The sequence below is a fragment of the Melospiza melodia genome, chromosome 6, assembly GCF_035770615.1.
Source record: "Melospiza melodia melodia isolate bMelMel2 chromosome 6, bMelMel2.pri, whole genome shotgun sequence".
Taxonomy (NCBI): Eukaryota; Metazoa; Chordata; class Aves; order Passeriformes; family Passerellidae; genus Melospiza; species Melospiza melodia.
In genome coordinates, this window is record NC_086199.1 from 16,362,189 (window position 1) to 16,379,909 (window position 17,721).

At 38.9% G+C, this 17,721-nt stretch overlaps 1 protein-coding gene across 1 annotated transcript in view; it reads right to left on the bottom strand.

Annotated features, from left to right (window-relative positions):
* LOC134419726 (ras and Rab interactor 3-like) overlaps positions 1–17,721 on the bottom strand; it is a 149,949-nt gene that overhangs the window by 131,015 nt on the left and 1,213 nt on the right. Inside the window, exon 2 of the mRNA XM_063159363.1 lies at positions 16,192–16,302. Coding sequence (XP_063015433.1) covers positions 16,192–16,302 — 111 coding nt within the window. The remainder of the gene's footprint in view (positions 1–16,191; positions 16,303–17,721) is intronic.

A 17,721-nucleotide genomic window follows, 5' to 3' on the forward strand; every position in this document is an offset into this window, starting at 1 on the left:
TTAATTTAAAAAGTTAAACTTAAATACTTCTGCTTCCAGACTAGTTCTCTCACACCTCACTGGTCACTAATTCAAGGAAGTATCACCTCTCCTAAAAAACCCAAAGGATACAGACTGTAACTATTTCAACTACAGCCCTAAAGTTGATTCATACAGCCGAGCGCTTTTGCATCTTTGCACATTTACTACTAAGTCTGTCCAAAATGAGTGAGAAAGTATTGCTAGCAAGGCAAAACAGCTCCACAGTGCCCCACAAGAACTGCTAACTTCTGAACATGAGTTTTCTCCTAGAGTCAGAGACTTTTGCTCTCTGCTCCTTTACTGTCCCTCATCAGCTCCTTGTGTCTTCTGTGAAAGATTCTGCAGTGAGGGCAACTCATCCACTTGCCAAAAGCTCCTTTTATTTTTGAAAGTCCTCATCAAATTTAATGTACACACCGCAGGTATAATTTAGGTTTGCAGACCTACATAATTTCAGAAAGAAAATACAGTTCTTCTAAAACACAGCAGAAAGTTTTATTTAACTTTTCCCTACTGCTGAAGTGCAAAGATACCCAGGTACCTAAGGATGCACTTGGTGAGATTGGCAGAGACCTCCAACTCCAACTTAAACCCAGAGAAACTGAGCACATTTACTCCAAAGACTCCTTGGAGAATCTGTCTACACCTAAGTATTGAGGTCCTGAAAAATCCCACTCTAGATCCCACTTCCCTTTCCTGTTCAAGGGAATTTTCCTTACTGACTTTTATGAGAATGGAATCTATTAGTTTTTAGTAATATACCCAGTTATTTCACTGTCAGAGATTTTCTGTGGACAATTCCAATGGACAGGTGTACAACTCACACTACAAGAACATTTTGCTTTATTACACTGCCAGTATCTGTTCCACAGCTTTGGATGCACAAAAATAGGTAAAGAAATTAAACCTTAAGGTTGACACAGTGCTTTCAGACCACAGAGAACACTTTCTAACGTCATCTGGCACTTTTCCACAGGCCAAGGACAACAAACAGCCTCAAACACAGAGATTTACAGTTTCTGTTTTACCACCCAGAGTCATCTAACAAGATTCAAGGTACTTCTGAGCACTAGACAGCCCAGTAAAATCAGTTTTCATCATCTGAGAGGGAAACACTTCTAGCAATGGTTACTTTGCTTTCCACCAGACAAATTAGTTTCACTGTGATCTTTTCAGATGTATAACCCATGAATTTTAAGTTGGTTGTAAAAGTCCACAGAAATGCAATTTAGCATCTTCCATCTGTACAGATTTAAACACTCTTCTAGAAAAGCAACTGTAATAGTTTTGAAATGTCCCTTCCCTTGGTTCCCTTCCTTCCTCCTCCTTATCAATACACAAACAGTTCTGATGACACAGGGATAAGTCAGTATTTAACAATTAAATTGAGCATGTCAATGTTTTTACTATATCATTAACGGAGGAAATATAAACACCTGACTGTAATTATGATTGTCTGACTTAATATCAGATGTAAAATTACAAAAAACCTCCAAAAACTGTTATGTAGCCCTATTGTGAAAGAAAAATGATTTCACAGAAAATTACGAGTAAGCTGTAACTTTTTCCTCTTTGTAAGGTACATTAGTAACATGAATCGAGAATAATGTCTGAGAATGCCAAAATCAAGGATATTTCTCCCAGTGGAATTAAGACTTTAATACTTTGCCTTTGATCTGAATTACACAGTATTCTTTAAATCCAAGAGCACAAAATTCCAGACTTCCGTAAATAACCTGAAGCCTGCTAGCACAAATCTGCCAACTAACAAATCCCTCTTCATCTCTCCAAAGGCTGCATTTTTAAAGGTCATTAGATGGTCAGCTCCCACACTAGATTTACAGACCATGTAAATATAACAGACAAAAGACATATAAAATCTCCATTCCCTATTTTGAGTAGCAGTGCTTCTGAAGAGTGTATCATCCCTCATGTAAATCAGAGAAACTGCATGCAGGAAATTTTCACAGGCAATAATAGCAAGATCCTAACTTTTACACTGGATAAGGCCGTGCTGAATTTGCTGTGTTTGTAGGGGTACCACTGATGTGAAAAATGGCTTAGGTAGAGCACAACACCAAAATATTCCTCTAAAGAAGAAAAAACCCCAACAAACTCAAAACAAATTTCTGCCTAAAGCCCTGTTTTGTCTGAAACATGAATGATCCCGATGGATACTCAAGGCATTGGAAAGGTCTCAGTTCATAACAAGATCAACAACTTCAGGTCAATTACATGTTCAGTGTTAAAGTTCTGCATAATTGCTGTACTAAATCTGAATATTGGCTCAAGTGCGCCAAGTGAAATCCTGAATTAGATCCACCTTACTTAAAAATCTGCCCTTAAAACCAAAATGAATGCACTGTAGTGTGGAGTGTTGTCACAAACTTCCAGCTCCAGACAGCTTTGTCCTGAAGCAGAAATCCCTCCAGCTACTGCTGTGTGTGTGTCAGTACCTCAATCCCAACACTCCACACTTTTGGTTTCAAAAAGTCGATCAAGAAAATATAAACTGAACAAAAAGATAACCAAACACCTAAAGTAAATAAACACAAACATCTAAACCCAGACATACATTCAGATTAACTTTGCAAGCTTGGACTATTCCCAGAATACTGAAGTGTGACCATGTTTGCATGGGTCATTTCACTTCAGCTCTGCCTCCAGCCTGTCCTCAACGCTATGCGGGAGGTTTACACTAATCAGCTTTTTCTGAAGTTTAAATTGCAGCATCACATCAAAGCTGTTACACAACATCAAGAAATAGGAGCTTGTGCTGATTTATGAAAGCCAACCTGGTGCTTTTTTCAGGCTTCTGAATTAGCAGATATTTTTCCCCATAAAATTATTCAACATTATCAAGTTAAATATTATAGTTAAGAACTAATAAATACAGTGATGCATGATGTTATAAAAAGCCAGAGTTATTTTACAGTTAGCATAAACTTACCAGCAATTAACACCTTACAACACTAGGATACTTCTCTCAGCTTTAATTATGTGTTTGTAACTTCATTTATTGGAGAGTGAAGGCTTTTCCAAAAGAGAGAAAAAGTATACTGCTTTCCCAAGTTTGTTTTAAAGAAAATCAAATTATCCTCTCATAAAGCATACACCATACAGCTCAACAGCCAAGAAAGCCAAATTCCAAATTTCTGTTCTTGGATTTTGTTACTTTGCAGCTGTAAAGCATCTGGCACTCACAGCAGCATCTGAAGGAACACCTATGGCATTTAAGCCTTTTACATCCTTTGAAAAATCTTTCAGATTACAGAATTTTTCTCTTAAAGGAAAAATAGGGGGGAAAAAAACAAAATAGAGAGAAAATGGAGTTAAACATGTATCTAGTCAAAGCAATCATGTATTCACATACCAGTCTTCAGAAAGAATCAAAACATAGTGTAACTCTTGTTAATCTCATAATTGCAAGAGGCTTTTACCCATGGCTGTTAAATAATACGATCCAAATGCCTCTTCAAGATTAAGTATATAAAGTCACTGTGCAACTAAAATAGCAAGACACCAAAGGCTATGCGGCACCATTTGCATAAAGAAGAGAAAGATTACTATTGTTTCCTTATTATTGGAAGTACATTTACTAGCAGAATATAAATGCAGTCTTCGGAAATGTAATGACTGTAACTTTGAATTTTTTACTCCTGAATTTTTACTCCCAATGTGATTACATTACTTTACAACAAGCAATCTATTTGCTTTTCCCATATAAAACATCCGTTTTACAGACAGAAAAGAAGGAAAGGTATTTTTGCAGAGGGAAAAAATAAATAATCAGAGCAATGAACTGAATAATCTCAGGGCAAGAAACAGGTGCCTCATTAACATGCTACATCATATTTACATTTACTCTGAATCAGAATTTATATTGTGGCACCTAAGTAGTGCTAAATCTACCATTGGGAAATCCAATATCATCTTCACTCTCTATGGAGAACAAGGCTTACTACTTTGAAGATGCTTTCCATGTTCAGAGCCCAATCTAAATAGGTAATATTTGTAGAAGGAATAGAGGTCAAGGTTCCCTGCTAGTGTTGAATTATATTTTTGGTCCCTGGGGAATAAAAATAAAAAAAAGATTTTTTCTGGAGCGAAGGAATATAAGGTAAAGTTCCACAGAAATTCACTGCTGCAGGCACAGCTAGAATTGAGGATTTTCTGGTCGGTCCCCATATCACACTGAAACATTGGATCTCAACCTCTTGCAGTAAAGACCTGTGTATAAGGTTGTTGTGCAGCTCTGTACATTTCATGTCAATGCTACCGATTCTACAGCTACTATAATAAAATTATACTGCCATTATAACAAGAGATTTACAAAATATCTCTTACAAAATTAGATGCAAGATTTTGTCACAAAAATACTCTAAATACTACTACTACTACTCTACTCTCTCCAGTTAGTACTTAGTGGCTGAACTTAGTCTTCTATACAAAACAAATGACAATCTGGTGTCTTACAACAATGCTCAAGATCTCAGTTAGGGGTGATGTCTGTAGGCACTCCAGAATCAGGACATTGACCCTACTACAGTCTGAGCCCAGTGAGATGCCACAAGGCTTAGCACAGACAGGCACACAGCCAGTATTGTCCAACAGAGCCATTTCCCCGATACACCCTGGATACAGGAGGTTCTCATCTCATCTGAGTTATCAGATGTGCAGCCTCTCACAGCTGAAAACCCTTTGGAGGATGGAGTTACCCACAGAGCTGAGCCCTTGGCAGGAAGCATCCTCAGAGGTTCCCCAGAGCTCTGCTGCAGTGCTCAATTCACAGTTCAGTCTGGAATCACCAATAGAGCATGACCAAAATATTTGGAATTGGTTGCTGAATGGAAGAATTTTAGTTGTGAAGATTACAATTTTAGTTGTAAGAAGCATAGAGTACATAGATTATTATTCCCATCCCACCTGTAATTTCATCCAAGAATAATAGTAATGCTTGTAGCATTTGTGCAGTATCCAATCCAGCAACAGGTAGAATGAAGGAGAAAACATCGAATTTTGAAAGTCTCCAACAAAACCAAAAGAATCTGCAAATTATTTCATGTACTCCACCAAATCTGAACAATTTCAAAAACCACTGAGCTTATATAGTAACTTCTGTAGTACTTTTTAAGACACAGAAAATCTTGTATGATATGGTCAACAATCCTTTTTAAAAGTAACATCTTTCTTACAGGTATAAAACCAATTTGCACATGTATCTAAGGAGCAACTGGTGAAACACTGAGTAAAAAGAACTTCACAAGCAGTTCTTTAGCAGACTTAATCATTCTTTAGCCAGTCTGCATTTTTTTCTTTAAAGCAAATTAGAGTCGAAAGTGCAAAGTCTGTATCGTCACTGCTCCCAGTTGTAAGCACTCCTTTCAACCCAGGCAATTTGAGGTTTTGCTACCTCCTAGACCACATGAAATATATTGACTATTTTGACTTTCAAACCCCCCTAAGACAATAGAAAAATAAACTGAGTTGGGTGACCAGGCTTGGTGCTGTTCAGAAGATAACAGTGAACCAAGTTGACTAATTTCCCATTACCAGTCTGCGGTCTTGCAGAGAAAGCAGCCCAGCTCCAACCTTTAATTACCTAAGTAGTACTTACTAAACTTAGTTGCCCTAAATATCCACAGATTAAAGCAGTTCTGGAGATGATCCCAGATAGTCTTTCCAAGTAAGAACTCCCCCATCACGTGCTATTACTAAACAATCCTGTACAACCAAGTAACTATAGTAAACACACGGTATTGAAAAACACAATTGATTAACTGACTACCTTCAAATCTGCAGTACATATTCTGCACTCAAAAGTCAATTGGTCTAAAAACCCTCCCTTCATGCTCCATGAAATATAAAAGAATAGTTTTCAAAGAGCTTTGAGTCAGGCACAAGCACAGGTTTGTTCACACATGAGAAAATACTGACCATTTTCTTTCCCTTTTCAGCCTGTAAGCAAGATGTCCTCATTTTAGGTAGGGCAACAGTGTTGGCTTTTTACACAGTCCCTCACACAGTGGTCTCAAAAAGCATTCCCCAGTGGTAGAAACATCACCAGAGCAGACACCTGCAACCCCCCTAGCCACAACTTTTTATCTCCATTCTCTGTGGAGAGCAGTTGGCCCAAAGATGGGTCAGCCAGGAACACACTCACCCTCTTCTATGGAGCAGCTAGGAAGACCTATATATTCCAAGACTTCTTCTCCCTCTGTGTGGAAGACATGAAGTGCTCTGTAGTGCAGCACTGAGCCACCAGTTTTAACTAGCTGTGAAGTTCTAATGCTTTACTTTCTGTGAGAAGTTGCAGCTTTCATTTTAATAAGCATAATAAAAGAGTCAAATCATGAGCTGACCAGGAAGGAGTGCTGATGGTGGCATGGAGCTCCAAGCTCAATGAACTTAACATGGCTACAATTTAGGATTATGTGGGGGAGAAATGGAGCTTAGCTACTGACCTTCTCCTCAGACTTTGGCTAAGTCACTTTGCCTTTTTTCAGTCTTCTTTTCCTTGTTCATTTTCATCAGGCACTCTTGGGGCCTACCACTGCATCTCATAACAAGGACAGACAACTCTGTAGCTCTACAGGGACCTCCCACCCTCAACTAGCAAAACGTCACTGAAACAGGACTAATTAATATGCTAGCTTTGACTTCTTCTCTGTCTAGCCAGTCCTGGCAGGCCAATTTCTCAGAGCACCACAGTAGTCATGGCTCCTCAAGTGAGATTCAAGAAAGGAGAGATGGATTATATTCCAGATAAGTTTCTTTCACCTTCTGTTTTGAAAGCATCTGCATAAAAATAACCAAAAAAAAAAAGGTAAATGGACACTGGAAGCATCTCAGAGTATCTGTGCAGGTAAAGGAAGCAGACAAAGGATAGCAGCAACAGAGAAGAGCAAGGCTGGCAATAAGCTACAGAAGGTAAGAAAAAACCTTACAATTTTAGGCAACAGCATCCAAAGACCCTATGGAGGGGTTTAAAAACACATTACATAATCAAGTAAAGAATGTAACCTTTACAAAGGCATGAAAAGGGACAAAGTGCTTATGAAAGAACTAAACCAGAAATATCATCCCACCATCTAAATCTGTAGGGCCGAGCCTCAGCTGCTGTAAACCATTGTGGTTGTACTGATGGGAGAGTTAAGGGAGCACAGACATTCTCCCTGCGGCTCCAAGCAACTGCCTCTCTCAGAGAGCCAGGTTTGCTCTAGGAGCTCACAAAACTCAAAGCACAAGCTGATTCACAGTAAATGGGGGGAGTGGGTAATAAATCTATTCTCCACATTTCAGTCAATTTAAACTTCTAAACATAAATTCCATTCAAAAAGTCCATTCCAGAAGCTTAAATGTTTCCCACCATCTGTGAATATCTTACAGCTTGCTATTAAAAGGTTTAAATACCTTTGAATAGCAATAGATTCAAATCACATTGCCCTCAACTCACTAAACAACTGAATGCATCACATGCAGGGGAAAAGTAATTCATCAGGTTTAGGCAATCTCTGAGAGTTTTCCAACAAGCATGTATGGAAACTGAACAGGCAAAGTCTAAATTATCCTCTTCTTGCTTGCAGGAAGGCACATTTACCACTGTTCCTCAATATGGGTAGATAGTGTCACCCTCAGAACTGTTAATGTAGCACCTGTTATTAACATTAAACTATTAATCTCATGTTGAAACATAAAGAAACAATTGGCTGACAACATACACATGGATACCTGCATTCCATCTGAAGTGTTTGCTCTGCTGTACTTCAACATCCAGTAGAACTCCAGCAGGAGATCTGACTCAGTTTCTACGCTTAGTACAATTTCTACTAGCAGGTCTTCAATGTCTGTCAACTTCAAAGAATAAAGAAAACCACTACTCTTTACTGCCTGAAAGTCTTGCCTCCTTGATGCCAGCTGAATTGTCAGCAGGTTCATAGGGTATTTTCACCCTGCTGGGTGGGTAACCACATCTATTCTGTAAAATGTCATTAGCATAAAGAATACAGAACTAAATACAGATGATAAAATTTTGTAATTTCACAAAAAAACAATTATAAAGGTTCTTATCAGAAATATTAGCAGAACAAAGTATAAAACTAATTTACTGCAATTTCTTGCCCAACCAAAATCAAACCTCTCTCTACATTTTGATTTTTCACTCTATTTTATCACTTTCTCTGCTTCCTACTTCCCAGGGCCTACCTTTTTGCCTTGCAATTCCCAAGATTCTCCCATGGTTCACCATCCAAATTCAGTCTCCCTTCATTCACATGTCTCTTTCATCTATCCTCCAACTCCAGAATGCCTGACAGGATAATCTCAGTCTTTCGACCACAGAGTTACAACCTCCAGATTTCTCTATCCCTCTTGCAGCTTCTGGTGACAATCTCCTCTCTCCAGGTGCTTTTCACACTCTGCTTCCCTGCAGCTCAATTCTGCACTTGTAGAGTTTTGTCTGAATCCTCCTTGGACACTGGTGGTCCAAGTGACACTGGTGAAACACCGATTGCAGAGAGACGCAGAAAAGAATCCAGAGTTTTAGCATCTGTCAAGCAGCCCAGAATCCCATAAAGACTGTGCTAGGCAGCCCCTACAGTGTGGATTAATGCTCACAGGCTGATTTACAAGGCCTTCTCAACCCACTTCCTACAACAGCAAAGTCAGCTCTGGGAGCAGCTGCACACCACATGAGGCAGGACAGCAGCGCTTTCAGTCTCAGCTGCCATACAAGGTGACACAGAAATCAAAACTGCCATGGACAAGGACAGGTACACTTAAACACAGCTTTTATAGCAACAGCACCATTTGCTAAGTAGGAAGTGGAGCAAAAATCTGTTGTCACCTTATTGCAGGGGCTGTTGTCGCCTTATCACAAAAGTTCCACACCTTCTTGGTGTTTCTGCTGGGCAGCTCCTCAGAGCAATGCCTCTTTCTGCTTCACCAAGCAGCCACTGACTCCAGCTCCCTTCTCAGCCAGCCACCCCACTCTTTTACAGCACTCTTCTTCTCACTGCTTACAGCTGTGGCCTGGTAAAGTCAGGCCTGTTCCTACTCTTTGATAATTGGCCCAGCTGCAACTCCTTAGGGGTAAGATTACTTTTTACACTATCTTTATTTTCTTATATTCTATCCCCCTACACATATCTATAAAATGGTCCAACTCCCCAGTCACACCAGAGAACATACCCAAATACACACACATTATCCCCCACTAAAGGTGAGTCAGTCAGCAATACCATGGAGAGCTGCATGTCCAAGTCTTATTAACATTGATTTTGAAATTCCTAATTCAGGATTTCAAATATGCCCTGAGTGAAATATAATTTATTTGATTTGCACATTACAGAACATCTCAGGTTGGATGGAACTTCAGGAGGTCCAAATATCATTTTTCCAGGAGCCTAAATCAAAACTGAGGTATCTGGATTTGAGTCTGTCATGTATTTCCTCTTTGACCTCAGGCCAATAATTTACACAGCTGCTCTCTGCCTGAGTTGTCTGCAGTTACAGAAAAAGAAATGTTGCACTATTACTACATTAATATCTGAGGAATGCCTAGGTAATATGGTTTGAAATACAGGCAAATCAGATATCTAAATATTAGAGCTGGGCTAATACAGGGAACTTGAGATCTTAGTCTAACACTCCAGAGCATTCAGCCTGGATGTTTCAAGTATGAACCTGTGTTCACAGACATTACATTTAGTTCTGAAGTGGCTATATTTTAAAAATTTGGATTTTTGTTTCAGGCCTGCTTCTTGGTTCCAAAGCAAAGACTTAGCTTGTAAAAGTCTTTATCCACAATGTGCTTCAACTGGACCCAAGCCAACTGTAAATTAATCTGAGTCACATGAAATAAAGATTATATTAAGTAGTATTTTTACTAGCTTTAAGATTATACAGTAACATAAGAAAATACTATTTAATATGTTTTATTTGCCTTTGTTTACTACATCTCAACATGGCATTTTAGTCAGACCTTAATTTACTGTGTGTTAAACTGCTTCTAGCAAATTTGACACCTAAACCTGGCAAAATGAATAAATTACCCTGGAGTTCGTTTTCAGTTCTCAGCTCTCCAGGGGATGCTCCTGGCAGGTTGAGTCAAAGCACAGAGAAATGTTTGTCTTGTTTCTTTCTAGTATTTTGGATGCCAATTTTAATACACTGCTAGAAAATGAACAGCTCAGAGAGAAGGATAATTATTTTTCAAAATTTATGTTTAGTCAAAGCACGTTTCGTACACCGGTTCCCAAAAAAAAAACCAAAAAAACCCCAAAAAAACACCAGAAACAAACAAAACAATAAACAAACAAACAAAAAAACCCCAACACAAATAAAAACCCCACCACTTTTCCCAATTAACTTCAATTACACCTACCTGCATAACCATTTAATACTCAAACACCCAAAGGCCATGCAAAGATGTCAGAAGTTCAATCTCAACCTAGGTGTGAATTCTGATTTAGTAGACTTGGCAGTCACAGCAGAAAAACTTGTGATAACATGTTTGTCATTTGCCATCAACTACCCATCTAAAAGTGGTTTTAAATTGTCACACTATCTATTTTCCCCAGAATCAGAAGCCATACAAATGAGATCACAATCAATAAAATTTACCACTCAGCACCTACAGGGACAAGAGGGAGTCTGGAATCGCTGGGTGAGGGGGAATAACCCAAAGCAGACCCAAAACAAATAAAACCCCACCAGCATATGACAAGTAGCTACAGAAATAAGCTACATGCCAGCTAATTAGTAAGTGTCACTAAGACAAATAAATACACATTCACAGGACATTGCACCTGTATGTTCTGTGAATACTGTATGTATGAAGCAACTAAGAAATTGTTTCTTAAACCTTTCTTCATATACATTTCCTTTTAGACCACATGAAAATAGAATGTTTATGGCTGATAATTTCCTGGTCTTTGAGGGCATAACACACTGGAGTAACAAAATATTTTAAATCCATATGCATGCACTATCAATAAATCTGTCATATTACAATAGTTGCACATATTCTATGCATCAAGGCAGAGAGGAAGTCTGACGAATATGCCCATGGGAAATATTTGCAAATAACAGAACACAATAATTGTCTCTCAATGAGAGACATGAGACCGTGTCTCAATCTCAATGAGACCATGGTCTTTCTGTGCTAGGTATTGTATGAATGCATGGTAAGAGCACATGCAGGTCATGCTGAGCTTACCAATTCAGGCTGTTTGTGAAACTAAGGTTTACAATGAGATTATTAATACCACATCCTTAAAAGTGGTGGTCTGAGGCATTCACCCCTGCTACAAAATGGAAGTTTGATCTAGGGAAGATCATGAGCTCATTGTTTAAAAGAAATACATATTATCACACCATTTAAAGAAACTTTCTATCAGCACAAAATTATATATTCCACCAGCCTTTATTACTCTAAGTTTATGATCTTATAGATTAAGGAGAAAAAGAACACATCAATCCAGCATGCTAAGAATTATGCACTTATAAGCTCTGTGTTTGTTAAATACAACTTATGGTAATCAATAGTTCCTATAGTGTCTTTACCACAAGTGTACAAGAAATAATGTTTTCTGCCCCTTTGGAAAATTGCTTGGAAGAATCAGTCCTGTCTTCTCCAGTCATCATTGATTTTTGTAGAAAAAAATAACAGGCCCTTGTTCTCTCTATGGTACGCTAACAAAACTGTCTAAGACTTCTGCAGTTTCTCTACAATGCATGACATCTTATATGAGTCCCCAAGGTTATAACTAACTGTGTAAAATATACACAGACTTAATGACTTAGATCCTGACTCAGAACTCACACACATGCTGCTGGGAAACACACTTTACTGTAGAGAACTGATACTTTCTCTCTCACTGCAGGTACACAAAGCACTGCTACAACGTGCATTTCAATGCTAAACTAAAAACGGAGCATGGCTCAGGAAGAAATGTCTTTCCCCCAGTCGACAATTCATCTTTACCCACTAACAGCAATGGAAGGAGCACACTTGAACCAAACTGCCACCTACTTAAAATCACTGTATCTCACGAACATGGTTGACAAACCACAGGCAGGAAAATCCTACTGCCTTTCTGTTTCAAGGCCACTCCCTAACTAGTGTCAGAAGACAATGGAAATATATTCCCATTTCTAATTCACAGGGGAAAAAATCCTACCCATACACAGGGATTACTTGAAAATATTCACAAGAGCAAAGAGTCTGGCTCAGTTTTTTAGCAGCCTGACATGCCCCAGTGGAGGCACATGGTATCATGACACCCAGTCACCCCACCTTGTATGTGCCCTGGAAACGTTACTTGGCGTTCTGGAGGACATGGAGTCATGGGAACATTCTGAAACAAGAGGCAAGCCATTGGAGCAGAGAAGCTACAAATCAGACTTTCTGGGCAGATGGCACTGCAAGCTAGCAAGCTGATGGCAGATGGAAGCGAGAGCTTGGATACGGCAAAAAAATCGGTTGCAAACTAATGAGGTCTGTTAAGATGCTAGAGACAACTACTCCTCTTTTCTGATCCCTCTGCTTCAAGTGAGGGTCAGGTCAACTCCTCCTCCCACAGAAATCTACCCAGAGCCATGAGGAAAAGGTAGCTTGGTTTCCTTCCAAGAGGAAGCCATCCAGAGAGTTACTCAATACCAAATAAATATACGACTTATAATTTAAAAATCCCAGGTTTTCATGAAATTTCTGAAGTCCAGAGCCTTCTACATACAATCTATAAGCCCTGTAGCCTCCAGGACAATATAAAGACCAGTATCTTACCAAAGCAGAGAAGCTTTCAACAATGGGCAAGTTTAAAGCCAGGTATGATCTTTAATAGAAAAATGCCTCACCACATGTTAACTGTGGTGAGGATTTGGTTTCGGTCCAGACTAGAACCAAGGTTGGCTTGGTGCTCCCAAGGCTCCACCTCCTTCCTGCAGCTGACCTACAGTTCCTTTGCTGCTATGGGATAGAGACAATCTATAACTCTTCATGACTGCAGAATACTACTATCAGAAAAAACATGGAACACCTCTTAAGATGTTCATTATTATAATTTCTGATGCAAAACCCCCAACTTTTCCTCTCCAGTCACATACAGGCACATGCATGTATTTCCTTGTCCTCTTTCAGACTCCTCTGGTTCTTTTTTAAAGCAGCATTGTTGAGACTTCAGCATTTTTCCTCTTCTGATACAATTCCCCAGCAACATTATCAATCTTTGCGGAAGAACACAATACAAAATTATCTACTTCAGCAATGAGACTAACCTAAAACAGTGAAGACTATGTGAGCTTCTAGAAGATAGCAGCTCTCACAAGCTTCTACCATTACTTGTAGAATCTTAGAGTTTATATCCCAAGATATATTACAAAGGGTGAGGCTTTTCTTGCCAGTGTTGTGAAGTGCAGGGATCTCACGGTGTTATAAACTTCTACAGCTGCCTTTTCTAACAATTGAGGGGGTTTTTTTCCCACTTATACATTAAGCAAGAAAATCAAGTGAAGTGGTAAATGTATTAACTCCATTGAAAGCCTTTGGAAAAAGGAGGGTAAAGCTGAAGACTTGTGTGGGAAGCTAATGAAAAGGGAGTACAGCAATAGCACGAGGGATTAAAAGGCTCTCAGCAAGAACCTGCATTTCTCAAGGTACTATGAAATTCTTGTATCTTAAACACACATAAAAACATCCACACAACAAAAGAAAACTGCTCTATACCATAGACACAGACATGCACTTGTACAGCCCCTCGTGCTCAGAGCAGACACAGAAATGACATAGGTGAGAGTGAGTACATCTCATAAAGGAGCCCACAGGAAACCGGGTATTCATATTCCAACTGAAAATCCACACTCTCACCCATCTTCTATGCAATCTCCACCAAGTCTCTTGACCTTTCCTGGGACTTCTCTCTCTGTATCCATGTGATTACACAAGCTACATTCCCACAGAGATGAGCTCTATTACTGGCTCCTTTCTGATAGGTGTTCCATCATTGCTCCCTTCTCATTACATGACAAATCTCAATCCCTGGCTACCAGACAAGAATGAAAAAAATAAATAGAAAAATAGCAAGTCAACATCCCATACACTAAAAAACAAAATAACAAAAAGCAAAAAAAGAACACTACCCCAAGTCTACATAAGTTGTTACAGAGCAATGACAATAATGGGTTCTCACGGACCCACTCCTGACCACAAACACCAACTTCAGCTATTTTCAGATGTTCCCTTTATTTGCAGCTTACATCTAGTCACTCCTACAGCATCTTAATTCCCCCTTCAGCTGCAGAAGATACACAATGATAAGCAGTACATAACTGCAGAATAACAGGAAGTGATTAAAAATGCTACAACTGCAATCCTGTGACAGATTTGATCTGTAAATCTGTGTTCTAACTGAAGAAACACTTTTTAAAAGAAAGGCTACTACCATTACTGTGACTAGAAATTATTAATTTAATGAAAGTCTTGTGATATTTTTCTTAAACTTCAGCATCCTGAGGCATATTTGGGCCTCCCCCGTGTCCATCTCTTGTGGTTACAGAGAAAAGTACACCTCAGAGACCTGAATTTCAGAAAGCACATCAAAATCAGCCAGCTGTATTTATCTATTCCAATTGTTCTTAAACTAATCTTATGGCTTTAGAAGAATGGAGGAAGCTCAACTATTTGTTTTAAACATGTGGAGAAGTCAGTATTGCTTCTGGAACTCCAACTCACATGCAAGCAGGTTTTTGCCTTGGTCGTTTTATCATATAATTGTGAAAAAGCTCTCATTCATGCTAAATGGAAGTCTCCACCAGAACTTTCACAGGTATCTTTCTGATCTAGCTTCTATAATTTTGTGGCCTTAATTGCCTTGACTCCAAGTGTGCTGACAAGTATGTGCTCAGACATGATCACATTGATGAATCCACACATTTGGAGGAAAATGAAAGAGGAGTGGGAAAGAATAGTATTTTTGACTATTCATCAAGAATCACTATGTGTGATACAAAGGTCCTTTTTGTATTATTTCTTGTTTGTTAACAACTTTGCCAGACAAATCAAGATCATCATAACTTTGCAGATGCAGAACATGGCAAACTGACCCACAAAGTTCTTAACAAGAGAATGGGGAAGCCCTTGGACATCAAGAGGATACAGTTAAAACTTTGGGACCCACACACTTTGAGCTATGCTCTTCTATTCCTCTCTCAGGTGTGTATGAGCTCACTAGTGACCCTCAGTCCATAGAACAGGCACCTCAGTATCACAACAAACACATGAGAGAGGGCAGGAACACTGCTCCAAACTCTCCTAGTGCCTGGGGCTGACAGCATCCCAGAACTCATGCTGGCGAGAAGGAGCACACTCCATTGCCACCACAGAGTTTATCAAAGAGTCACATTAAAAAAAAAAAAAAAAAAAATCTGAACTTTAAATTAACTTGGCTAGTGCCATTGGCAAAATGTCTCATCTCCCACACACCATAAACCACAGAGAGGCAAGGAGAGAGAGAAAGGAAATACACACTGGAAAGACAGATGGGACGATGAAAGCATTGTGGACTAACACTGATACTAAAATGCATCATCCATTCCTGCCCTCAATCAATTCTCTTTGCTTGGCCAAGATAGACATCCTGAAGTAAAATGGATTCCAGGGTTTCCATATTACTTACCTCATCAATTCCCTCCACACAACATAAATTCCTATTCTGAATACACAGTTTATCACTAAACTAGCAAACCACGATTAACAGTGTAACAGAAATGAACATAAATCACTGAGCTCAGATGTCATCTAAAACACTGCATATTTAGCTACCCATAGTTTCAAGAGGAGCACACTCTCATGACTCGTGCAATATACATACATCAGCTGGACAGAAATGAATAATCACCGAAGGAACAAAGCTACAGAAATTGAATTGTGGGCACACTAGTCTCACAATGACCCTAAACATGCCTTTATCTGAACATTACCTTTTGCATTTGATACATAAAATCATGTCATTACGTAACACAATAAACCCCATTTCTACACAGAACAGTCCTGATTTTTGGGGTTTTTTAAATTTAACACTGATGTTTACACATCACCACAGCTTGGTCATGACAAAACTACCCAATACATCTCAAGAGCTTATAGGACACTGCAATGTCTTCCCATTTTACCTGGCTCTGTACAGTTCTTCTCTTCATGCGTCCCATTAGGTGATGCCATCAACCTTCTATTCCTCCATATTCCTGATATAATGCTTCTGTCGGCAACAGCTGATTCTTGGCCTATATTAAATAAGAAGACATTATGCCCACTAGCATCAATTTTTTCCTGCATCATCCCAGCTGGACTACAGGTGCCACGAACAAGGAGCATGGACAGACCACCAGAATGCAAATGGGGCAAAATTCAAGGTGTGACTGGAGCACATGCCAACAGACACGTGCTCCTAGCTCCAAAGGGTGCAGCTGGGTGCCATATCAGAGCTGTTGGCATGTTCTGGCTATCAGAGCTACCAGAACACTTGGCTGTGACCCACAGCAGGAAAATATTCTGCAGCAAGCAAATGCTGAAGCCTGTACCTGTGAAAGTCAACACTTGCAGCTCCTATAGATGAAACCAGCCCAGCTATGCTGACATGAGCAAAAATCACACTTCCATTTAGTCATCTGTACTTGCACATATTACATTACTGCTTTCATGAAAAAATAAAAATGCATATGGATATGTTCCAGTTACATTTTAGTTTGCTCTGAAGTTTTCAGTCTTGGCGATGCTTAATAATATCAAACCATTCCTAATTCGTCAAAGAAAATGGAAATCACAGTGAATTCTCATAAGACTTTAAAAAAATAAAAACTTTTTTAGAAATCAATGGAGCTTTTACCATAATGCATATTCCAGAAGCATTCTCAACAGAACCTGTTAGATAGAGTACAGGAGCACTTAGGAGATCATGTGCCATATGCAATTATAAAAACCAAAGAAAGAATAGAACCCCTTAATTAAACCACTTCCACCTCAATCTTATCCATTTCAAATGAACATATTGTAATAACAATAATTCTTCCTTGGCCAATTTTAGAGTTTATACTGTCATCATGTAATGCCTGTGTTTTCTTAGTGACTCCTGAAAAAATGAAATCTAGTTCGGAAGTTAGTTTTTCCAGAATTAAATATTCTGAGCCACAATTGTAAGAAATATAGACAACAGATGGTCAGTGTTTATGGATAATATGTACTGTAAATTAGCCAGCTGAAAAAAAAACCCTACCTGATACAGCATACTATCAAAAATTAGGTTATGAGGGATTTAGTTGATAACCCAGGAGATTAAAAACTTTCATTAGTCATGACATTTTTCATGAAAACCTAAAAAAGTTTTGGAAAACAACAACTGCAACAAAAAACATCCCTCAAGCTATGCAAACATATTCATACCCCCATTACTTGTTTCCAAGTTGAAAGTTTTAAGATGAGCAATATGCTAATATGGTCTAAGACACCGAATTCTTATATGGATGGCTTGTTGCCATCCTAGATACAGCTCAAACAAGCCAGGCAATAATTTGAGCACAAGAGCATTACAAACTATGACAAGTTCCAGCAGATTTTTCTTCCCTAAAGCACACACTTGAACTTCAGCTTTAATTTCAGCAGATGACCCATCCTAACTGTGCTGAAATCTGAGTTTCTTATATTAA